At 41.3% G+C, this 25,523-nt stretch overlaps 1 protein-coding gene across 1 annotated transcript in view; it reads right to left on the bottom strand.

The window, feature by feature from the left end:
• The window catches only part of LOC139718115 (E3 ubiquitin-protein ligase HUWE1-like), a 90,373-nt gene that overhangs the window by 23,091 nt on the left and 41,759 nt on the right, over positions 1-25,523 (bottom strand). Inside the window, exons 33-57 of the mRNA XM_071629600.1 lie at positions 25,165-25,361; positions 24,490-24,571; positions 23,740-23,880; positions 23,244-23,362; positions 22,796-22,874; positions 21,595-21,762; positions 20,109-20,265; positions 19,375-19,477; positions 17,910-18,150; positions 17,180-17,366; positions 16,423-16,584; positions 15,612-15,856; positions 14,795-15,052; positions 13,818-14,046; positions 12,919-13,254; positions 11,123-11,203; positions 9,192-9,256; positions 8,540-8,678; positions 7,698-7,814; positions 6,760-6,845; positions 6,124-6,340; positions 4,628-4,705; positions 3,395-3,605; positions 2,381-2,673; positions 270-478 (exon numbers count right to left, since the gene is read on the bottom strand). Of these exons, the coding sequence (XP_071485701.1) occupies positions 270-478; positions 2,381-2,673; positions 3,395-3,605; positions 4,628-4,705; positions 6,124-6,340; positions 6,760-6,845; positions 7,698-7,814; positions 8,540-8,678; positions 9,192-9,256; positions 11,123-11,203; positions 12,919-13,254; positions 13,818-14,046; positions 14,795-15,052; positions 15,612-15,856; positions 16,423-16,584; positions 17,180-17,366; positions 17,910-18,150; positions 19,375-19,477; positions 20,109-20,265; positions 21,595-21,762; positions 22,796-22,874; positions 23,244-23,362; positions 23,740-23,880; positions 24,490-24,571; positions 25,165-25,361 (4,200 nt within the window). The remainder of the gene's footprint in view (positions 1-269; positions 479-2,380; positions 2,674-3,394; positions 3,606-4,627; positions 4,706-6,123; positions 6,341-6,759; positions 6,846-7,697; positions 7,815-8,539; positions 8,679-9,191; positions 9,257-11,122; positions 11,204-12,918; positions 13,255-13,817; positions 14,047-14,794; positions 15,053-15,611; positions 15,857-16,422; positions 16,585-17,179; positions 17,367-17,909; positions 18,151-19,374; positions 19,478-20,108; positions 20,266-21,594; positions 21,763-22,795; positions 22,875-23,243; positions 23,363-23,739; positions 23,881-24,489; positions 24,572-25,164; positions 25,362-25,523) is intronic.

The raw sequence follows: 25,523 nt of genomic DNA, 5'->3' as shown, positions 1-25,523 counted from the left end.
AATGTGCAGTTTAATGTTTCCAGGTTGGCATGCCTGTACAGTGACGGGGCATTAAATTGCACATTACTTGAATATGAGACCGTTCTGAAGCAAATCATTTTCACACAACAATAGATATATAATGTACTCTAAAATGAATCCCACAAGGATTGGAACAATCATCCCCCAGCATTCCCACTGATTCCCACTGATCAGTTACTAGCCATCCCCTTTAATGCCACAGTCCTTTTGCACAGCACGTCCCCAAAAACATAATCCAAACAACTGACCTCCATGTTTTCTTCCTTTTCCTTGCTCTCCTCTGGAGTCTTCATGGCGGAGTCCTTGGTCTTCTTTGTCTCTTCTTCCGCTTTCTTGGCCTCCTCCTCGGCCTTCTTCTTCGCCTCCTCCTCTGCCTGTTTCTTCCTCTTCTCCTTGCGCTCTGCCAACTCCTCGTCCCGATGCTTCTCCAGAACCTCAATGATCTCTGGCTTCAATGCTGAAGGAGGAACAGAGAGGGGATCGAGGTGCTACCAATTTGGCTTCACTTGTATGGAATCAGCAAATTATCTTATCATTATTTTTTTTTTCTTGTCGTAGCAAATGTCTCACAGTGTCAATCAAACTTTCTGTGAGTCACTGTGCCATTTCTCTATCCCTCTAATGATACGCTTTTTAACCAAAGAAATCACATATGCAGTAACTGAATTTTGCAAACCATTTTTTAACATTTTCATCTACATTCTTTTTCACATACTGTAAAAGTGGAAATTTTCGCAGTGTAGAAATTTTTGGCATTTCACACAACCAGAAACTAGCGTGAAAATAAAAGCGCATAAATATTTTTGTTTACAATGTGTTCAAGTACTTGATGTCTTGATTCAGCAGAATTAAAAACACATGAAACTCATCTTACCTGGTCGAGCGCGAAAAATTACCGACACAAAAATATTCAGTTTTACAGTATTACAAGTATCAAACAAGGAAAAGTAGAAATTACGCGGTGCGTAATATATGTCCCCGCCGGAAGTAGCATTTTGTAGCAAAATGTGTAATGTAAGTCAACAATCAAGGTCAAAGGTCAAAGAAGTCAAAGGTCAAAATTCTGTGTGGAAGTTTTGAAGCCCTCACCTAGTGCCATCACATAAAGCAAACGGAATCGAAATTGGGTTAGAAATGGCGAAGGAGTAGCATTCTGTAGCAAAATGTACAAGCTAGGTCAAAAATAAAGGTCAAAGAAGTCAAAGGTCAACATTCTGTGTAGATGTTTTGAAGCCCTCACCTAGTGCCATCACATAAAGCAAACGGAATCAAAATCGGGTTAGAAATGGCGAAGGAGTAGCATTTTGTAGCAAAATGTACAATATAGGTCAAAAATCAAGGTCAAAGGTCAAAGAAGTCAAAAGTCAAAATTCTGTGTAGAAGTTTTGAAGCCCTCACCTAGTGCCATCACATAAAGCAAACGGAATCGAAATCGGGTTAGAAATGGCGAAGGAGTAGCATTTTGTAGCAAAATGTACAATATAGGTCAAAAATCAAGGTCAAAGGTCAAAGAAGTCAAAAGTCAAAATTCTGTGTAGAAGTTTTGAAGCCCTCACCTAGTGCCATCACATAAAGCAAACGGAATCGAAATCGGGTTAGAAATGGCGAAGGAGTAGCATTTTGTAGCAAAATGTACAATATAGGTCAAAAATCAAGGTCAAAGGTCAAAGAAGTCAAAGGTCAAAATTCTGTGTAGAAGTTTTGAAGCCCTCACCTAGTGCCATCACATAAAGCAAACTGAATCGAAATCGGGTTAGAAATGGCGAAGGAGTAGCATTTTGTAGCAAAATGTACAATATAGGTCAAAGGTCAAGGTCAAAGGTCACGACTGAAATTCTGTGTAGAAGTTTCAAAGCTCCCATGTAGTGCTATCATATAAAGCAAACAGAATCAAAATTGGCTCATTAATGACAGAGAAGTAGCAAATTGAACATTTTGATCACACACGGACGCACACACGGACGGACGGACGCACGGACGGACGCACGGACGGACGCACGGACGGACGCACAGACACACACACGTACGGAGCCCGTTTCATAGTCCCCTGCTCGAACTCGTTCGGCGGGGACAAAAATGCCCACATTTCCTGAAACAGTTCACAAAAATTATTAAAGAACAAGTCCAACCTCATCTAATCCGGCCATTACTTTTGCAGATCTCTTTATTATTTGGATATGGACTGTTACATAAAAGTCTTCATGCTTGAGCAAAGCTCACTCATTCAGCAATATCACTTAACCAGATGGCCGCCAGTCCCAACATGACCACACAAAAGAAGATGGACCGTAGACAAGAATTACGTTAGCTCAATTACAACACTGCTACCCCAAACAGTCAAACTGAGCCAGCTCTTTACCTTGCACACAGTCGTGCATGCTGCGTCCATCCAGTACCTTACTCTCCTCGTCCCAGCGCCGATAGACGGGTGGAACGACGGAGAGAAAGTTGGAGGCGCTGAAGTAGCCAAGGCTGTACCCCTCCTCGAAGATGTCTGACACCTCCTCCCGGTGATTCTGGTTGATGTCGTCACCGGAGTTGGCGACATAGACGCGTGTCTGGTTGCCCTGGCTGGTGCTGGAGGTGGTGAGCTGGACGATGTCGGTGGACGACGACAGGCCGAGCAGCCTAGGGAGGGAGGAAGTGTATTGCCTGCTGGTCATTAGGGGGCCCCCATTATGTGTGTGCGTGTTAAGTGTGTGATGAGTGTGATGGAGAAAATATGTATGGTTGTTTGTTGGGTATCCGTGGGGTTATTCCATTGTTGAAGGGCATGTGTTTGTTTGTCAGTGTGTGTTAGATGTGTGCATTCAAGCACGTGTGGAAGGGTATAAAAAGATAAGGACAGCTCTTTTTAAAGGGACTGCTTATCAAACAAACAGAAAACATTCCAAACACAAATGAACTTTAATGACAGTTGCAATTTCAACAAAAACAGAAATCAACAATATTTCTTCTTGTTTACATATTTCACACATCGCTGCATAAGGGTGTCAAATATTCATCAACACTTTTAAAACAACCAAACAGAAAAGAAACAATATTGTATATCCAACATTAAAATGAGATGTACAAAATGTCTATTTATACATTGCAAGTCTTACTGAATGATTTTCCTTCACCTTCTTTACTGTCATGAATGACAGTATACTCTGGATTAATAAAACAAAACAAAAGTTCTATCCTATCTACAGGCACCAGTACACCCAACCATTCAAAATGAGAATGCAAATTACAGTAATGCTCATCATATCATATCAAACTTAAACTTCATATTTTCCATGACATACACACAAACACACACAAACAGACAAATACACACATATCAGAGCCCATCAAAACACTGACGGACAGGGACACATGTTCAGATTACCTCAAGACATTCTGCACGTTGGGCGGCCGCGAGGAACCGGAGTGGTAAATGTGCACCGTCTGGGTGGTGCCTCGGTTGACCCTCTGCCTGCTCGCCCGCTGGTTGCGGTTGGACTGGCTCACGCCGTGGGTCAGGTTGGTGTGGTCGCCGTGCCTGACCAGTAGTGGATGGCTGGCCGAAATGACGCTGGGTGGCACCGGGATGTTGGGGGCTGGATGGCAAAGGAGTATGTGATGACACATTTTGGATCGCAAACAAAATGGTGGACTATCACTGCTTTCGATCATCAACAGTCGTTAATGACACATGAGAAAACATATCAATTCCTTTGAGCCAAACACTACAGTCACTTTTTCTCCATCACTTTGAGTGACAGTTGTTCTGTCACTATGCTCTGAAGGATTTAACTTGTCTCTACACTGGCTGGATGACTCATGCTTAGAATGCTACCAAAATATCAACCCATGCTACGCAAAACACAACATCCTGGATGCTCATTTGTTCGTTACAATACTCTCACACGAAGTGCAGTCTCATACGAGAACCGAACACATACAGAGAATCTATTCTTTACTAGATAATTATTATTAGATTAGAGCTTATTAGATAACTCTAAAAAGCTAATGTCCAAATGCCCAGCATCTGTGAACCACGGGAATGAGGAGGCAAACAGACTAGCGCTGTGCTTTGGTTTACTTTAGCACCACCAAGAAGCCCTGAGTAAATCGGCATTATCACAAGGTTTTTCAATGGTGCAACCTGAACACATTGTCAAATATATATACCTTCAATTTAGGAATGCTTATGTGTATAATGTGGATTAACTGCATGGATACTTGTCATGTGTATTTCAGTGTACTGTCATAAACAGAAGCTCCAATAACAAGAACTGAACGATTCTAAGGAGTGCCTGTCACTGAATATTTCTGTGTATTCCCAGATGAGTACATTATGGCTGTTGAATCCTGGGGGGCATTTCATCAAGCATTTTGTCAGATATTTTTGTTGTTGTTCTGACGAACAGTTATAAGCTACTGAAATATTTACATGTGATTGGCTGAGAGCAAATCTGTCAGAAAAAACATATCTGACAAAGCACTTGATGAAATGCCCCCACATAAATTGAAATTAAACAAATCAATACATACAACAAACAGATGTAACAGTAAAGTACATCAAGAAATGATTCAGAATTAGATGGGCAAATGATCAGACAATTAAAGAGGGGATTACCCGACACATCATTGGCATTCCTGGCGTCATCATGGATGGCAACAGGAAGCTGGTACGTCCTGATGGAGGCAGGCACACCTGGCAAGAAAAGAAGAGGACAACATACAGCTACATGCATTTCTATTCCTTTGTAGGAGTCCTTCACATTCACACACAAATGCACACCAACGCAAAAAGGGACATTAGCCTACTGTAGCCAGGACACAGTCACCAGAATTATCACATGTAATTTCGATTTTTCAGGAAGCTTATTTTCACCTGCCTCTCTATCTTTTCAATGTCACACAGAAGCACCTCAAATTTGAAGACCTCAATTCCAAAGGCACCCTCATAATCAATGAGGAAGAGCAATATACATGCCCTCCTTCATGACAATCGCCAGGGCAGCCTTCCTTATCCTGATGTCAGGGTCTACAGATACTGTATACGCCAAATATTTTGCAAGGTTTTTACTTTCGATAATTTTGCGAGTTGGTGTGATTTGCGTATTTAAACACATGCACAAATATTAACGCTCATCCAAGACATGAATATGACATGCATGAATACATTTCTCTGTTCAGTATCCCACAAACGTGAATTAAATCGCGATACTGTCGGTAAGTCCTGATTCGCACACAAATTAGACTCCTTTAATATATGGCATACACAGTAAGCCCTAACTCTTGTTCCTCAGTTTTATATTTGAGTCATCAGCACCTATTTCCTTTCTATTTTTCACAACCTTGTCTTCTTCTTGTTGTGGGTAAAACACTGTAAAACAATGGTGGCATCAGTGATCTGGCAGTACTTTTCGCAGTCCTTAGGCCCTGTTTCACTAACACAGGAACTAAATCATGCCTAACAATGAACTTAAACTTGGAGCATATTTAGATCAAATCTATTTGGGAAGGATACATCTATGTAGACATTCAAGATGTACTCAGTATTCTAGAACATGGTGAGGTGAGGGCAAGATATGGTTCCCAAATGGCTTAGATAAACAGTTGTTAACCGATTAATGATCTCAAAATTGTTCATAAGATCAGTTGAGGTTCGCCCAGGTGACTAGAGATAATCTGCAAACAGTCAACCAGGCACACTGTGCCATACTCTTGAATGAACTTGAACTTAAGATTGATTTTAGAGCCTTGTGAAACAGCCCCAAGGTTTTAGTGTAAGCAGTAGTGGCATCAACCACAGAAAGTCTTCAACTGAAAGACTAACCAGCTCTACTTATGGTGCTGTCAACACAGGGAACAGCGAAGTTCGAAACAGCAAATCTTGTGCAAGTCTTGTGTTTCAGGTGCATTTCAATGGGTGCCAACAATCACAAAAATTATAATGGCTTTTATATTCTCTCATCAGGACATGAAGGGATATCTAATCTTTCATCAAGCCTACTGCAGATTTTGGAACGACCTGGCAGCTCTCGAGGTGTAATCCTCTTCCCTGCCATCCCCCCTTCCCCTCCCTCAAGCTGTCCTCCCAAGGATGTTGGAAGGGCGGTGCCTCACCAGAGAAGACAGGGTCCAGCTGGATCAGCATGTCTTCGTCCGTCTCCCCCATCCACATGTCCTCGTCGCGGTCCCCGACCCGGAAGTAGTCCAAGTCCTCGGTGATGTCGTAATCCTCGGCGTCCATCTCCGAGCCATCGTCGTGGTCCTCTTCGTCCTCCTCCTCCTCCTCCTCGTCCTCTTCCTCCTCGTCTTCCTCATCCTCCTCTCCCTCATCCTGCCAACAAACATAGAGGATATTCAGTCACTGGATGTGCTTCACATAAATTTGTAAATGATGAGCAGACCACATAAAATTGAATGCTAAATCACTAAATGTTCTCTTTGCGACTTTCTCTATTTCTAAGTTAATGCAGCACATCTGTCACCAGTGCATGTGCTCAAATGTGCTCGAGCAGCAATTGCAAGTAGCACAGAAAAAATATAAACTCAATGCGAAACAGCACTCACCAATGAGATGACCTGAAAACATTACTTGATACAAAGAGCACAACTGATTACTATCAGACACACAACAAAAGGACGCACAAATCTCAAATGAACCCAAATTTTTATCCCGTATGGACATCGATGTCATGAGAAACCTGACCTACCCTAGATACATGTCATACGAGGGAAAGAACACTGTAAACTCACTTGTCTGTCTTCATTGCCATCATCTGAGTCACTCTCAGCTGCTGAGTCCTCATCCTGGACACTGTCATCATCTGCATCAATGTCTGCTGTTGGAAAGAAAGAAAAAGGTTGTTCTCTGTAATACATGAAAATTGCTTGAAACACCGTTCGAAAATCAAGACCCAAATGAACAAAAGAACCCGAGTATCGCACGTTCACTTTCCACACAGTCACTAATCTAAATTGCACATAGCACTACTGCAGCTTATCGCTTCCAATTTGAGAAAAGAAGATTTTCAAAGATTCCTCAATTTTGGTGAAAATTGGTCATGGGGTTTTAAAGAAGATGAAATTTTACAATTAAGGCCCCCATTAGGACCCCTCCCCCGGGTCGGGATGGGGGGGGGGGGCACCCTGATTCCGGCATGAATGAACTTGAAACTATAGCCATCAATGTGCTAAATCATAGTATGAACTTAGCTCTATCACTTCTGGTTCTAGAGAAGAAGATTTTTCAAGATGCCTTAATTTTGGTGGGCTTGGGCCCACCTGGGGCCCCCCAAGTGGGACATGGTGCCCATTTGAACAAATTGAGATCCTATCCCGCTGAGGGATGATACCTGCTAAGTTAAGTGAAAATCGGTCATGGGGTTGTCAAGAAGATGAACATGTAAAAAGTTTACACACGACACACAACAGACGACGCACCACGCATGATAGATGCTGGACGCCGGACGAAGAGCAATCGCAATGGCTCACTTGAGCATTTGGCTCAGGCTAGCTAAAAATGTATACTAACATTCACTTCAAACGAATATTTACATAGTGGATCTATATGTCTCCTAATAATGATGATGATGATGATGATGATGATGATGACGACGATGACCACAACAGCAACATGTTTCTTTGTTTTAAAGTTGAAGTGGCCATCTGCGACTTGTTCCATTATTACCAACCTGTTCGGACACCTTCGTGGCTGTGCTGGCTTCTCATCTCTGCATCTCCCAGTGACTGCTCCATCTCTTCCCCGTCGTCCGTCATGGTGATCACCATCTCGTCCTGGGAAGCCTCACCTGCAGCGAACGGAAACCATCCCAAGCTCATTGGACCAGAGAACCAATGACATCACACCAGCAATTATGATTTAAAACAAGCAAAAGGCACAAATTCTAATCTTGACATATTTTGTAGTCATTTCTCGACTGTCACTGATGCCAACAAACAAGTGAACGCAATAGTTCCCAGAAAAAGCAAATTCTTCATTACTCACTAAACATGGCATTTTGTGTTCGCAACTTTTCATCAAAAATTTCAATTTAAGCATCTTCTTACAGTATTGGATCTTATAAACAAAAGAACAAGCAAAAAAGAGCAATTTTGTCGATCAGCAAATTCCAAATACTTTTCATTATCAACAAAATGTTTACCAATGCTTGTATCTTGCAGATAACCAAGTGTATGTGTCCACCAGCTAGATACTGTATTATGCCATATATTTTTGCGGGCTTTTAATTTTCACAAATTTCACAGGTTGGTGCAATTTGGTAATTCAACAACACACAAAGTATCAACTCTGATCCCGACATGAATGCAACATGCACATGTACATTGCTCTGTTAATCTCTGTACTCCACGATCGCGAATTAAACCACTCTCAAAATAGTTACGTAGTCCCGATTAACTGAAAAATTAGACTCATTTGATATAGGGCGTACACAGTAATGCAGTGAATCAGGTGTCAAGCGAATGTTGACAGCTGCATCTCAATGTTTAGATGAGTAAAGACAAGAGCTGTTACCTGCTTGGTCCACAAACGCAGACCGCAGTGATCCCAGCCGCTCTGGCCCAGTGGCGATCAGGGTCTCCCCGAGGACACCCGCCCCACCGCTTGTTCTGTCTAGAAGCTCATCAACTATGCAGTCCAGGTCAGATGGTTCCTGTCACACAAAGAATGAAACGGTCTCCTCCAATTTCTGTCTGTGTCTTGTTTTGTTTTTTGTTTTTGTTTCTTTTTTTTTGTGGGGGAAAATCCTGGTAACCACTAATTATACATACGTACTTAGTCTATTCTATAAACATCCTTTGCTTCATAAAAGACAACTTGTACATCTGACTCACAAAAGAGCCAACAATGCAATGCACAAATCTTTCATGCTACAAGTAAAAATGTGACAAAAAATAATGACAGACATTTCAACGGACAGACAGACAAACCCACACACCTAGATATATACATAGTACTTTCACCTAGACAAGAAAATCATGTGTTTAGTATCTCCAACTAAAGTTAATAATCAAATTGAAGGGTTCATCTGCACACTTCAGGAACAAATTTCTAGCACTGTGCTCCGCCTAGAGTTGTAGTTGAGGAAGACACATTTTGGCGAGTCTATGCACTCTGTGATATTCCGACACTACCCGGTTGTTCTGAAATTGATGTTGATACTTACATCGAGATCTGTCGAGTCCTGCGTGTCTCCCGTCAGTCCCAGAGCGCTGGCGCTCGATTCTCTTTCTGAATGTGGACATGAAAAACGAGAGAGGTGCGATTACTCCCAGTATCCAAAGAAATTATAATGCATTCAGATGAATTAAGTCATCAAAAAAATACATGGTTACTCCAATGTTTATCTTTATTTACCACTAATAATGGACATCATGCCACAGGTAGTGAACACTAACACTTTCCACATCGCTTGCTTGCACACACTGAAACTGACTCGTGCACATGAATCGAGGCACAGTATCTCATCTGAAGCATGGAGCGGGTGAATGCAGTGACATGAAGGATGGGAAAATAGCAGGCAGTGATTTTCTTCCATTTTATCAATGATCATGGACGCACAACGCAATTGGGGCGAGGCAGACACAAGTGTTCCTGCGACATGGCATCATTCTCATGCGGGAACTACTGTCAAGACAGTCTTTCTACTCAGCTCTCAGAAAAATTCACAAATCATAAAATTCAACAAAAAATGTGCATTCACTATCATACAGAACCCTGAGCAGGTTTAGTAGTAACGCACAGCCCCGTTAACAACGTTGCAAAAACTAAAACAAAAATTTGACCTGCACAAAAGGACTGCAGCATATCAGACAAAACTTATTCTGCTAGTGAGAAGTATACCACAATCATGCTCAAGCCGCAAAGGAAACACAAAACTAAAGGAAATATAATACACAAATGAATATACAGGGAATAGACTGAGGCAGACTTCTTGTATTTGCATGTGCCTCTTTTTCTCTGTGTCTGTATGTGTTCATCTAAAGGGAACTGGACTTGCAGTGCAGACACAAACTGTAAATGCTGAAACGTCATGCGATGACACTTTTGAAAAGGAAAATTCACATGAACTTTCCTTGTTAAAATTCTTGAGGAATTTTTGTGGCAAAAATCAAAATCTCAAAAAAATGTCTGCATGCTTTTAATTTTCTTGCTATTTCAGTTTAATAAGCACATAACGTGTGCCACATTGCGACATATTCCACGTTTACAGCATACTCATTATCCACTGGAATGGACATGACCTGATTGATTAATTTTCTATCAGTCTGTTTCCCCCCATTTTGAATTCCAGAACTTGCACACTATAATATGACATATGGAATAACCAAAGAGCAGAATGCAGGATGAAATATTTTTAGCAGACACTGAAATTTTCTGAATTGATATTGTTAGGCTTTTGGATGTTGACACGCAAACGAGTCAAGATCTCTACAATGAAGGTGAAGTAGTTACTGTATGACTGATGTTAAAACCCAAGGCCATCTAAAGGGACAGAGGATTTATACCGACATAACCACTATCATACTGTAGCTCACCTAGAGACTACTTTTGCAATTCATATTGTAACTAACTGTGCTGTTGCAGCCGGATGAAGGGGATGTACGTCAAGCCAAAATATCAAATACGACAGAAAAAAAGAAGAAAAGAAATAAAAAAGAAAGGGCTTCCACTATTAAAAGGGTTAACCTCAAAAAGAAACAACCACTAAGCCTAGAAACAACCACTAAGCCTGCATAGCCACAGAGAAGCACAACTTCCCGCAGTGACATCTAAGCATAACAGTCAACACTTTAAGCTGGATGCATGGATGCGTGGGATCACAGGTACAAGAAATCAAGGTCTGGGGGAGAAGATGGTGTGCAAAAAAGAAAAAAACCAAAAAGTGCTCAACATGACACAACTGTCATTCATGTGTTTTGGGGTCTGATCGTTTTGCATGATGATGTCAAATGAAGATATTGATGCGAAATCATAAAATGATGACGGGATAGTTAGTTGTGCGACAACTGCACGATGCCATGGCTATTAAAACAGATGCAGGTGCCCTTTGCGAGAGTGCACATGTAATGCTGATCAGAGTTTGACGAGTCTGACCTGTGCTCGTACGGCCACCACCGCCCTGAGCCGTGTGCTGGGAAGGCGATGCGTCCATGTTACGACGCAACACGGCGCCCCCTGAGCAACAAAGAAGCCAACATGACACTGTACATCATGGTGGTGGTGGTGCCAGCAGGGATGGGGTCATGGGTATTATGACTTATTTTGAACAATTCAAGTTCCCTTTAGATCTGCTGAGGGGCAGATTCCTGAATTATAGCTTAACCAAGCCCTGGGATAATTTTGCAGCAGAAAATATCATGTTGACATCACTACAATGGCAACTCTGAATTTCACTGAGAAAGATAACATGGATCTAGTTAAGTTAATCAAATGTGCATTAAATCAGAAGCATTTTTTTTTAAACATAAAAACTGCCAATTTGTAAGAGCACAGAAACTATAATCTTCTAAAACATGGCACCAATTCAAGAATCAGCCATAGATTTAGCAAATTAGTTAACAGAAGCAAATGATATATGAACAACAAAGGGCTCATACGATAAAGAATTATTGACTCTACCTGATCATACATTATGAATGAATAGTACAAATTATGATATACAGCACCAAACCCAAAAATATGATTTCTGGAAATTGACAAATTGAGGCCATTAAATATTCCAAAGAGAATTTATGATTGGGACTTTTTATTGACGATGTCAACACAAGGTGGAGCTGCCTCACAGTGAGCATTCCACAGCATATTTACGATGTCACTGCGCATGTCTGCACATTGTGACTTGATTATCCATCAGTTAAGAGATTGGGGTCGTTACTTCATGATGGGGTAAATCACACTAACGATCTCACTTCATTTGCAGCCAACAAATGTTCTCTATTCTATGTTTTGCTGGGGGGGGGGGAGGGTGAGAGCGAAGGAGGGAGAGCATTATCTCTGTTGTTCAGACATGTCTCGAGATAGTGAGAGAGTGTGTTCAAATAACAAATTACATGTTCAAACTGATTGGGGGGGGGGTATTGGAAAGAGAAGTTAACACAAGAAACCTGAATTAAGAGACATATTGTGGGCACTTCACACAGCACTGCAAGAGAGGCCACACACAGGAGTAATGTCCACATGTCAATTGATCACCACTCAATCCTTTGTGCAGGGGTCAGTAGTTGATGGGTATGAGCACTATGCAGATTTCCATGAACCGGTAATGAGTTTGGCTCAAAGAAAGACTTTTGGATGCACAAATGGAATACATGGCTATTGCACCTCAACAATGATGGTCTTGCATCACTTCGACAGTGACAACCGGTTATGGTACCCATCTCTGTTTCCTCATGACAGCCCTCTTTGGGCAAGGCAATGACTGATGGAATGAGTGTCACATGGGTTGTAAGGGTATCATGATTTACGTTTTACCACATTTAATGCAGCAAAATTCATTCCATCGTCACACTGTGACACCTAACATAGTAGGTGCCATCGTTGCCACAAAAGATATGTGCATACGTTTGCATGATCTCAATGACCTCACTACTGGGACAAACACAACATGAGAGAGTTCTTAAATCATGACCTTCTCCATTTCAATGACAGAATGTCAAGCAAAGTGATGAGAAAAAAAAAAAAATAGTGGAATTGTGCCAGAATGATGATAAACATCACTTCATACGGAATATTCTGATGAACTCTGACAAAGTCAAAGCTCAGGACAATTGCTTGCATTGGTAACATAAATTTGATGCTATGCATTCAGTTTCTTTCCTATTAGGAGAGGGGCTGGGGAGGAGGGCAGGTATTCGGAAGGAAGAATCCCATTTGACCATGATCAAACTGACCTGCACTATCGGCGCCCGATGCGGACCGCTGGTTGATGTACTGTGTCACATTGCGGATGTTGCTGAGGCCGCGCAGCCGGACGTGTGGGTGGTTGACGATGCGGGAGAGCGTCTCTAGGGGCTTGAGGGCCGAGTTGACGGTAGAGGCCATGTTGGGGCTGGACAGGTCCAGGCTGTGGGGGACGCGGGCCAGGTCGGTCACCAGACCCTTGCGCAGTAGCAGCCGGGTGATGTTGTTCATGCCGCCAAGCTGGTTCTTGTAGGAGGAGCTCACGACGGCCGACTGGTAGGCGGACGTGGAGAAAGTGCATGCCTCAATCATGATGCTGATGAGCACTGCTCGGCAAGAAACACAAGCAAGAGGTTGAGAGAATGAATGAGTAAGAAAGCTCTTTCATGCATACAGCACTGATATATACATTTATATGTCACGAATGGAAGCCCTTATAGCCTTCCTTTGAAATATCTTTGATGTTCTCTCATGAAATGCTCCCATAAGTTTGTTTCGATCTAATCACTTTGTGTCTTTCCTTAAAGACGTGCATGAACAGTGAATGTGATACTAGGTAGAATCAATCACCTGATGTATGCACTATTCATACAACACATTCACTCAATCTTTTCACTAATGAGCAAGAAGTATTGACAAACTTGATACCATAGCCTCATTCGAGGCCTCTACAAGCTTCGATTTCTAAAAACTAACATACTTTTCATAATTCTTATGTCAGATATATATTTCTCACACATTTGGGACATTTTCGTTCTAGGTATAAAGTGCACCATTATGTCAAACTACTTGATACTTTCACAAAACCTAAGCAACAGAAAAGTGGTTGAACCATAAGGAACTAAACACATTTCTTTTGAATTTTCAAACACTTGATCGAACAACTCACTCGTCAGGGCCTGGATTCTTGAGTGCTTCTCGCTGCTCTCTGGCATGGCCAACGTCCTGCCGAGGGCCGACTTGATCTCTGTGACGAGAAACATCTGGGCGTCGGGGCTGTGGTTGCTGGCCGCTATGCTGGCGAGCAGGACCTGGGCCAGACCGGGGCAGTCCTTGTCTCCGCCCTTCTGGCACTGCGGCAGGAGCTGGTCCAAGATGTAGGCCAGGGCCGGACCATCCTGCATATCCAACACACAAGTTGAGATCTCATGCTACTTGGTTTTATAATCACATTCAACTTCACGAACGGTCATTTTGGGGATGACAACAAAGTTAAAATGGGACGCATGAATGACATGATAGTAATGTAAAAAACTAAGTAACAAAGAATATAGGTATCATTATGTATATTCACTGATATCTCACACATGAGAAAGAATGCAGCATACAGATATGACAACCTTTGCACTCAACACAAACATTCCAAAGTTGAATCATGTGCTGAGTTCTGCTTCCCTACAAATGAAAGAAAGCACTGAAGAAATAATGCACACTCACTCTGTGAAAATAAAAATAACCTTATAAAGATTAGGCACGGTAATAGTATTGTGACATTTGTGTCTGTCTCGTGTCACGTGAAGGGAGGGACACATGGTGTTAGACACAGATGGAGCAGCCTCTCAGTCACGACCAAATGAGGCTCATTTAATCCATCAGTGACTCTTTCATATGGCACAAGGATGAAACCTTACTTCTACTTGAAAGCAGCAAGGGCACTTTCTTGTGCGGTAAAGAAACGGATGAAAAAAACAACAATTTGTCCACAAATCTTGTTATATTTTGGAAGAAAACAAAAACCCCTTCTAAATATTGTAAGAACATGCTCATGGGCAGCTCTGGATATTCCTAGATGGTGAGTCAACGTTTTCAAAATGGGCGCTTCCACTTTCGTGTGGCAAGTCAGAATTTTCAAGTCGGGGTACAAACCTCTTTAATATGCTTGGTCTGACCAGCCGAGTAGTGGTATTGAGCCACAGCCTGCGCGATGCCAGCGTAGGACATCACCAGCTCGGCCAGGAGCCGCAGGATGGCTGACTTGGGGATGAGCAGCTTGTTCTTCGACGCCTCGTCCTTCGTCGATGCCGCCGTCGCCGATCCTGCTCCGGCAGCTGGCGAGGATTTCTTTGCACTGCTGGAACCCTGGGAGCTGCTCACCCCACTGGAGGATGACGCCTGGTCTGTTGCCTACAGTGAGGAGTGAAACATTTTTAAGCAGTGCCTGAATTAATTCTGCTCGTTTCTCCCCCAATTTTTCTACAACTTTGACTACAAAGAATCCACTAAGGAGATGTACAAGAATTCATTGGACATCAAACTGATGTTATTCTCCAAAGCCGACAGGAATCAACACCAAGAACTAGATTCTAGTTTCTAAAAGTATACTTGCGAGAGGACATCATTCCCAACAATATTATCACTTAACAATTCAATTGCTAACTCTCTTGCAGGAGTCTACGCCGTTGAATGTTTCTGCAACAGATATATGGCGTTATACAAATGCTGTGGATCATCATTATCATCAATGTCAGTGATTAGCCACAGCAATTATATTCTTAATAATGCACGACATTATGTATCACACACTTTCTCCTTGATTGGCCAATTCAGCTTCTTTCATCATTTCCTCAGCCAAGAGAGAGCAAATTCAAACTTTCCCCTTCCTTAATCACAGCTACAGTGTGTTTTCCATTTTGAATGTTATAAAATTGTAAACATGAAAAAACGCGAAAGTGGCAGGCCATACGTCGTCTTCTTGCACAGCACCATCCGGCACGCTGTTGAGTCTGTCGGCTGTCCTGGGTGGGCCTCTGGTCCCGCTGTAGATGCCCAGCAGTCTGTCTCCGATCTCCCTCAGTCCCATGCCAATGTCCTCCGAGGTCTGGAGCTCAGAGGCCATGGCTCCCTCTGAGGTGCCAGGGGGGACTTGGGCCGCTGCTGCAGCAGCAGCAGGAGTAGGCTGGCTCTCTGGAACCTTCGCTTTGGCTTCGTCTGAGAAGAGAAGTTTTTGAGATGAAACAAATGAGCCAATAAATAGAACACTAAATTACTGAATTATTGATTTTATTGTCTTGTTTAGGGGATTTGCTCTCAAAGCATGCCTGTTTGTCATATCCATTCAGACTATTCTTTGCTGGCTAGGATTTGTCAAACATCAAATTCCACCAAGGTTGTTTTTCTCCCTTACATACCATGAAATAATACACAAAATAATGTATACAAAATTGAAATATAGATATATACATAATACAATTAAGCAAAAGTGAAACCTTTTGGAAAGAAAGGTATCATCAACATAAACATCAACTGTGTGAGTCTGTTTATTTGTGGAAGTGCCTGTGAGTATGAGTGTGTGTACAAATGTATGTAACATACACGCTACATTTCAATAGAGATGAGGTAGATAAAGTTAAATAGATAGATAGAACTCATACATTTAAGTGCATATGTGAGAAGGTAAGGAGGTAAATACGTATGACCAACACTGCCTCTTTCAATTTCAGTCCCTACTGATCAGCTGAATACTACAACAAGTGACATCCTCCATGGACTCTCACCGCTGTGTGTGGCTTCCACGGGAGCAACCAGTGCGTCTAGAAGCTCACAGAGGACCTGTAGCATGGGCCCCTTCAGGGCCGGCGGGGAGAACGTCTTGGGGGCAGAGGCCGTCAGGAGCTGAAGGGCATTGGGCCCCGTATACCTCGATTCGTCCTCCTCGCCTGCGAAGTGGGCGCACACGAGAAACAGGAGTGTCGACCGTAAGTGATTGGTTAGTGTAATACAACAGCTCTATGCAACAGGGGATGTCGAATATGTCTGAAATGGGAAATTCTGGTCTTGAAGTGATCACCACTGCTGAGTCTATTTGATCTCTTTTGATTATGTGGATTCTGCATCATTCTGATATGAAATCACCTCTGTTCAATCCTGAAGACTAAAGAGAATATTTAATTTGTGGATACTCCACAGGGGTTCTTCAAAAACTAGTCTCTTTACAAATTAATTAGCTTCAAACATTACTTGAAATGCTGCATTTACCAAAGTCATGCCAGTAATTGAGATGTTTCTGCTATCGCATTGCATGAAAGAGGATAACCTATCACATCACATAAATGTGAAGTACATTACCAAAAGTATTACAGTTCCAAATATTAATTTTGATAACCTATTCATAAATCAAATGTTGCATTAAAAATTCAATCCTGCAATGCTACACTTTGATTAAAGGTGGCAGACAGAGATTTTGAGATTAAGTAAATTGTGTAAGGAAGTGTACTTGTTCCCATGAGCATTGATGACTGGCGAGATACCCACCTCTCTTGGCCGGAAGCAGCGCGATCTTGAGGTTGTTCTTGGCCGAGTTGATGAAGAGCTCCTGGTTCCTGCAGGCCAGGGGTCCAAGCTTCCTCAGGACAAAGTTCATCTCCCGGCAGCCCACGCTGCCCAGGGTCACGTTACAGGTGTTGCAGCCGACGCCCTTGCTGGCCACCGCACAGATCAACTGTGTGAGAACATCCCAAAACAATCGGAGTGTCAATACTAATCATTAACTCTGCAAAAAAATTTCTACTTTTAGGCTAGAATTTTTCCGTTCATGATTGCCTTTGCCCGCATGACAAATGAAATCACCCAAAATACAGTTTACCCTCGTCCATTTCCAAGACACCAATATTTTTTGTCCCATCATACGTTATACACATCAAAACATTAACACACTAATTTTCAGGAAGGATCAAGTCTACATGAAATAGCTGACAAAATTTCTCAGTGGCGAAAACCTTCTGAGATCACATGACAATTATGTTTTGAGTCACTCTGAATCTGAGGAGACAAATATGTTTTTTTTTTTTTTTTTTACATTTTTATCAATCCAAGTCCAGAACATCACTTGGCTCTGTCATTCTAAGAAGTCAATCGAACTCATTAATTACTAGTAACCCTCTGCATGCCAACGTTCATTTCCTGCCCATAGGTATGTTTGTGAAATTTGTGCATATTTTGACCGCCTGGCACAGAGAGGGTTAAAGCTGGTTGTTCCACTCACCTTGTCCATGGTGTTTTGGAGGACGGCTTTCTCCTCGAAGACGTGCCTGAGGAGGAGGTTGGCCAAGATGGGGAAGCTGTTGAAGGAGGAGGCCTGGGTGAGGGACAGGAGGAGGCGCGGCCCGCCCAGCTCGGCGAACAGCAGCGCCGTCTTGTGGTCTCGGGTGAAGCGCAGGCAAATCCGCAGGACGGCGTGCATTGTGTCTGGGTCTACCGGTACGCCAATCAGACCAACACATGCCCTGAAAGCATATACACACATTCATGTAAAATTGTATGTATTTCGCACACTAGTTCCATTTCCTTCACCGTTCATCAGTTGATCATTCCCACCGTACCATACCCCCCTCTCCCCCCACCCCCATAGTGCTGACAGTTTTCTTTCCATGCTCCTTGAACTTTGGCCTACATATTTCATTGTATAGCTTATACATTTCAGGGAATAATTTTCCTGGTATCACATCGCAATTTGTTCAATTCAATTCAATTCAATCATAGTTTATTTCCAATCAACGAAAATCAAAAACATAGTACAATGTATACATGTCATTAAATGATATTGTTCAAACGCTTGCAAAAAATTCATGTAATATACGAGACAAATTATAGAACAACATATATGTACAATAATAAAGAGGAACACTGTACAAATACTACGTGGGCGAGCGGAAAATAAATTCGATCATGGAAAATAGTGATCCACTAAAAAGCAAAGCTTGTCGGACGTGGATCGCTAGATAAATAATGAGTGAATGATATACTATTCTATAACAATATACATGTAGTTATTTTGAGATACACAGGTCGGGAAAAAAATATAGAATACCAATGCTATAGTGCCCGGACACTGTTCATTGAACCACGTGTACCGGGGAAATATGACAAGGACAATACATTCGTACACACATTCAATTACCCACACGCATATACACTGTTGGACGCGAGACAGTACCGAGAGGAGAGAAGACGGTAACAATATACAAGTCTACGAAGAATTTGCTATGCATTTTTACAACATTGCTACACAAGCTAACTTTTGTGTAGCAGTTTTCTTCCATAGAAGTGTACAGGATAACATTAAAAATATTGTTCATCAGCTGAAATTGCTAATCAAATTTGAATTGGAAAATTATTTCCTGCATTTCTATATCACAGTCTAATTGTAATGCATGATGTTATCAAATTATGCATTTTTTCACATGATACACTTTCCTATCACACAGTACCTCCCCTCACATGGTCCATTGAAATAAACAAGATTTTATAAAAATAGTTTCTCTAAATATTGTGATCAAACTACCTCCAACTTGACACAACAGAATTCTTCCATGTCTCATCTTATCTTTTTTCTTTATCCCTCTGATAGCAAGCTTCTCTTATTCTCTTTGAATATTCTATATTTTATGGGTAAATGCAAAGTATTGTCATAAGGGAAAATTGAGAAGGGAAAAGTGCAATCTACTCACCTTATAAGAGTGGGGATCTCCTTGTCCCCAAGTCCCTGAATTTCAACAATTTCTGGTTCTTTGGCAACTGAATCGTCCTTGCTTTCCTGACTTGTCCCGGCAACTGGTTAAACATAACAGGTTGAAGCTATACAGTGATCAACAATGCTACAAACGAACTTACAGTGCATGTTAGTGCAAATTGAAAAAAAAAAAAATCCTCTTGTATTGATTACTTCTTAAAAGAGAAAAAGGGGAGAAATTAATACATAGATTAACATTAATCTTGTTCTTTCCATTCTAAAATCACGCATAGCTGCAAAGGTGTCTTCTCTATGTCTTTTGTCACATCAAGATAAATATTGAAGGAATGGTTGATTACCAATTTGGGCATGGGTAGAAACACTTCTCACATTTAAAAACAAACAAACAAACACACAAACAAAGCATCTAGAGTAGGGGCTGCAACTGCACTGGACTTCTCCTGTGCATATTGGCAGGGGTTCCATGACATTCGCTAATACGACAATTGCTCCCATTAAATACTTGCTAACTAAATCAAACATAAATTCTACCCACAATTATAACTGTAAAACTAATCCAAATATCAAACTAAACCTAAAACTCTATCACAACCCTAACCCTAACCCTAAATCCTTGGAGAAAATAATACCCTGAACAACTGTCGTAGGAGCAAATGTCATGTCACCATTGGCAGGATACATAAAAAGTGTTGAAGAACTCTATAAACTTACCATCTGTCTTTGGCACTGCCCCCAGACTCTCACTGGTCTTGAGTTTCTTGGCCTCCCTTTCCCCGTCGTCCTCTTTCTTCTCGCCCTTGTCCTCTTCAGCCTTCGGTGTCGGCAGAGCTTGCATGATGGGTCTCTTGTTCATTGTCTCTTCATTGACCTGGATTGTACGGCACAGCACGATGGCACAGTAATTAGTAACTGTCTATGTTTCCATATCAAGTCTGTTGACAACAATTCTAAAATCATTTTTTTTCTCTTTCTCTTAGTGTTTGTCTATCCATTTGTCCCTCTTTCTATCTGTCTCTACCACTCTCTCCTCTCTGTCACTCCTTTTTCTTTCTATCTTTCTTTCTTTCTTTCTTTCTTTCTTTCTGTCTGTCTGTCTGTCTGTCAGTCAGTCACATGTTTCTTTCTCTCTTCTTACTAACTCAATGTCTGGCTGATTACTTCTGTCCCTACTTTGACTGTCCGTCTGTCTGTGTGTCTTTCTCTCTCTCCCTTCACTCTTTCTTTGTTTTGTATCTTCTGTCTCTCTTTCTCTCTTTTCTCTCACTTCTTACTTGCTCACTTTCTCCAACCCCCTCCCCCCCCCCAAAAAAAAAAAAAAAAAGGGAAAAATTCTTACTATGCAACTGCAATAGCAAATTTACTTTGGTATTTTTTCATGAAACCTGCGTTTACAAGCTTTGCTTTTGAGGTTCCATCATATTTCACAAGTTATAGAGAATTGTCTTATGTACATTATGCATGCCGACACACTTTCTATTCATGACCCGATTTATATTACATTTTGTATCTTGCTTGGTTTGTTTTCTGTTTTTTATGTATCTCGATGTCAAGTTTAGCGAAATATGAAAATAAACATGCTGGAACTGTTAATGATAATGATAATGAATAACATTTATATAGCGCTTGATACTGATGTTTCTAAGCGCATTGATCCGGGAAAAAAAGAAGAAAAAAAGAAGAAGTATGACATTAAAATAAAATACAGCATTATGTAAATATACGTATTATGATATAACATGCAGCAGCAAAACAACATAATTAAAGTTGAGTAAACAGATAAGTTTTCAACGATGACTTGAACTTATCAACGTTATCAGCATTACGAATATGGAGAGGAAGTTTATTCCAGAGAGACGGGGAAATAACAGAAAAAGCCCTATCACCATAGCGGGTGCAGGTGCGGGGACCATGTGATAGTTGGAGAGTGGAGGAAGAACGAAGAGAACTGTTCACTGTGTCTCGAGTGTAAGACCAGTGCAGTTTCAGTTATTCAATTCAATTCAATTCAATATCTCTAGCTTGGCCTATCCCAGTATGGTAAGAAACACTTAAGAGAATTACCACACTCCATTGAGGGGATGACCCCCCCCCCCCCAAACAAAACAAAACAAAAAAAAAAAAACCACACACAAAAAAGAGAGAAAGGCTCAAACACATCTTGCATTCATAAAACTTTGAGAGGTGGCATAGTGCTTACCTGAATCATGGTGTTGAAGTGTACAATGTATCTCCTCCGTGCTGCAGTGAAGCGGACGCTTGGCTTGCCGGCCCAGTAGGCATCGTCGATGGTCTTGTTGTTGCTGCGGCTGTAGGTGCACCAGCGGCCGGTGGAATCGTCAAACCACTTCCACGTGTGCGAAGCCCCCTAGAGAGGTTACAAAAATGAGTATGAAAGATGAATACATCTTGATGTTAATCAAACACTCACATCATCTCAATAAGGTACATGTAATATTCATATCACTCATTAGGAGAGAGAGCAAGAGTAGTCTCATGTCTTCAACAATTTTACGATATCAAAATATTATTGTTAATCACCACTACTCTAGTATAGTCAATGTTTCATGACATTTTACAGATAGCATGGCAATGTGTTGAAATGTATGGATGTTTCTAACCTACCTGTCCCATAAAATGCATTCTTATGAACTTCAAATATGTATATACAGTCTCAAATTCAGAGGTCAATCGCAGATTGCATATCTTTATTGTTCCTAAGTCATACAAGACTATAATGGCATCATTTGATCATCTCTGTGGTTGTCATCGTAGCCCTGGGAGTTCTTTGTGATGAAAGACACAGCGTAAATTGTAGTTTGCTCAACTATGAGAAGCGATATCGCTACCCCTACCACACAGTTGCAACCAAAAAAGAAAGTCTGTCCTTGACACCATACAAACATTGCTTTTCAACGCTTACAGCTACACTTTAGTCTATGCATAATTCACAGACACTGAGCTCCACGTCATATATTAACAAATTCACTCCTTTGCAAATTCCTGAAAAACTGTTTGCTAGTGAATATTGCTTCATGCCAGTAAAAACTATCTGTTCTTTTTCCATTTTACAGTAAGTCTCATTTCATGAAAATGAAAAGGGAAATGTCATCCCTGTGTTAACAAGGCCTTGCATCTTAGAGCAATGAATTTCCAAGAGAGCGAAAAACTTTTTAATTTTCGCAACATTTTCGAAAAATCACATCAATGTTGATGTCATATAATAAAGAAATATTGTGTCGGATTACATTATTAATAACTGTTCAGTTTTAAAAGTTTTAAAACTCAAATCAGCACTCTTGATATTCAAAATTGAGATGGGAGATTTTTTGATATATGTCATTTGAGATACAAGGTCTCGTCATCTCGGGACGATATGCTTCGTTTCCTGATGACGATACCTTTTGAGCCAGCTTCCTTTTGCAGGTCAGAACAGTCTTCTCTGATAGGTCAATCAGCAGCATGGCAGGACCCATCCATCTAGAGAGACCACAGGAAAAATAGAGAGGGGAAAGAAGTCAGAACATAGTTCTTAATCAAATTACCAATAACATGAATACACGTGTACTATACAACCACAAAAGAAGTCATGAATGGAATGAATAATGTACTAAAACAGAATAGGGCAAACAAAAGAACAATCCCATCATTTACTAATTTTGTTCTATGAACAAACAGTGACAATTTGGCTCAGAAACTGCTAACATTATTGTATTCATGTATCATACGGAGGGATTAAGTAGTTTGTGTAAAGGATGGTTAAATGTGTCATTATTCAGGGTAAAAGAGAAAAGAGAATGGTATGTTTCTGAAGGTGGTGAGAGAGACAGATGGTCTCTTGGTCCTTACTTTGGTGTCTTGGTTTGTTTCATCTTGGCCATCCATCGCTGTGCTGTGTCCAGCAGTTCGATCAACGTATGTAGGATGTTTGACACTTCCACCCTTTGGGCACAGGCCATTCTGATTTCCTGTAATGGGGCAAAGCATCAAAAGTTGTTATTACCACTGTGAAAACAACTCATACGTCACAATAACAAGACTAAAATAAAATCTGGAAGATGCAGTTTGCACTCTCACCTATCTTCAAGCAAGCTTTATGGTATTGTTACATAATTACTACTATGCATGACAGACTGTGTTAAACACATCATTCACTTTGGCTGTATGGGCATGAGGCTTCACAGCACTCTTCACAGCATGAATTATCATGAGTGAGCAAATTCTTACAACAAATCAAATACCACTCACTCTCTTGTTATAGTATACATGTTTATTCACTTCCAAAAGGAGGGACCCATGTTCCAGCCACACTCAATTGGATGAGATTCTTACAACCCCAGCTTACCTCAAAGAGAAGACAGAGCAGGTGGATCCTAGAGGCCAGGCAGCATGACAAGCTGTCGATAACTTTTGTGTCTGTCACTGCCGACGGGTCCACCAGCATACTGGCAAAGTTATTGCACAACATCACGGCATTCTCCGAAATCTGAAAGATACAATGTTCACTTTATGTCTGTAATTGTGTAGCTTCTACCTTCCACTCTATTGCTTTATGTTCAAATAGTTACCTTGCATGAGCATAATATCAGGACAATGTACTGCTGCAGGGCAACATGACTTGTCATCTTATATAAAAACAAAAATTGGACTCCATGCACACAGTACTGTTCCTTGTAAAACCATCTGTTCAGGTTAACATTAAGCATCAAATACTGATGCAACACGAACAAGGTGTTCCTTTCAACTGAAACATGCAACAGAGGAGATAAGCTAAATCTGCAAAAGATGGCTGCACCCAAGACTAGCGGTCAAACTTCAGTTTGGTTAAGTAAATCATTTAGGTACATTAGAGGACGCTTTGAAAAGCATGGCACATGTACAAAATGAAGATCCTGCTCACAAACACTTGGGAGCCTTCTCTGATTGCATACTACTTTGCCAGAAACCTGAAATACACCTACAGACTTGACAGTCAAGTGCAACCTTGTACCACTGTTATTTTGATAACTGTAAATCCTTTAGCTAATTGAGCGGCCATAGCTTGGGCCAGATGACCGCCAATGGACAATGAACACCAAAAAGTGACCAGCCTTACCTGACTGATGACCATTTCCAGCATCTTGTCTCTCCACTCCTCACCATTCCTGTTGTTGGCTACCACCAGCAGGTCACATACTCTGTGGGAGAAAGACAGAGTGCAACATGTAAGTTCTCACAAGCAACTTACAAAGAGTTCATATCAATATATTACCTACTTCATCTTGCTTTACTTACCTATACATCTAACATTTGCCATTCAAATGCAGGACAGAATCAACCGCAGCAGAAGAAAGCTCACTTGTAGATAAAATGTTCCATTGCCAAACATAGATTTCTCTCTTACTCTAACACACCATATATTTTTTTTAAAAATGCCTTTGTATGTGATATACTATGCTAATACCCGATTACTGCTTTAATCTCAACTGGACCATCCCAATGACAAATGTTACAAATTCCAGAGCAATATATGTAAATCCACAAGTACATCATGTGCTTACAGTGTACCTCAACATTGATATGCCATTCCACTATGACATTGACAAAGGTAAATTTAGCCTCTGGCAACAAAATTATGTTTAAAACCAATCTTTGATGGAAGTGAGAGTAACGTGATCATACATTCGGTGAAACTTCACAGCAGAGTGGAATGTTTGTACAAACAAGCCTTGCAAACTATGAATCTTCTTTGGCATCGGGGCGGGGTGGAGTACAGGGTCAGAGCCCTCACCTGTAGACCGTCTCCGGGATGTCGTCGAGGAGCTTGAGGCATCCCGGAAGCATGGAGTCCACAAAGTCGTTGAGGATGGCCTTGTCTAGAGGGGCCTCCTCCGGGATCTTGTCCTGCTCCTCCATCTGCTTCAGCTTCCTCTCCTCTTCCTCCTTCTTCTTCCGTTCTTCCTCTTCCTTCTTCTTTCTCTCCTCCTCCTGTGCATCCGTGAGAAGGTCGAACAGGAACAATATCACTCTCCTTTCAATCTATTTCTCTTTTTATTCTATTGCTTATGTCATTAACTTGCATAAATAAACTTTGGGAAGACAGGACAAGCTCCACAATTTTTCCTTTGAAACTTTGCTCACTTAAACACA

This window comes from Diadema antillarum, unplaced genomic scaffold, assembly GCF_040938485.1.
Source record: "Diadema antillarum isolate AM-2024a unplaced genomic scaffold, OU_Dant_1.0 scf00000089, whole genome shotgun sequence".
Classification (NCBI taxonomy): Eukaryota; Metazoa; Echinodermata; class Echinoidea; order Diadematoida; family Diadematidae; genus Diadema; species Diadema antillarum.
This window is presented reverse-complemented; position numbering and strand designations above follow the sequence as displayed.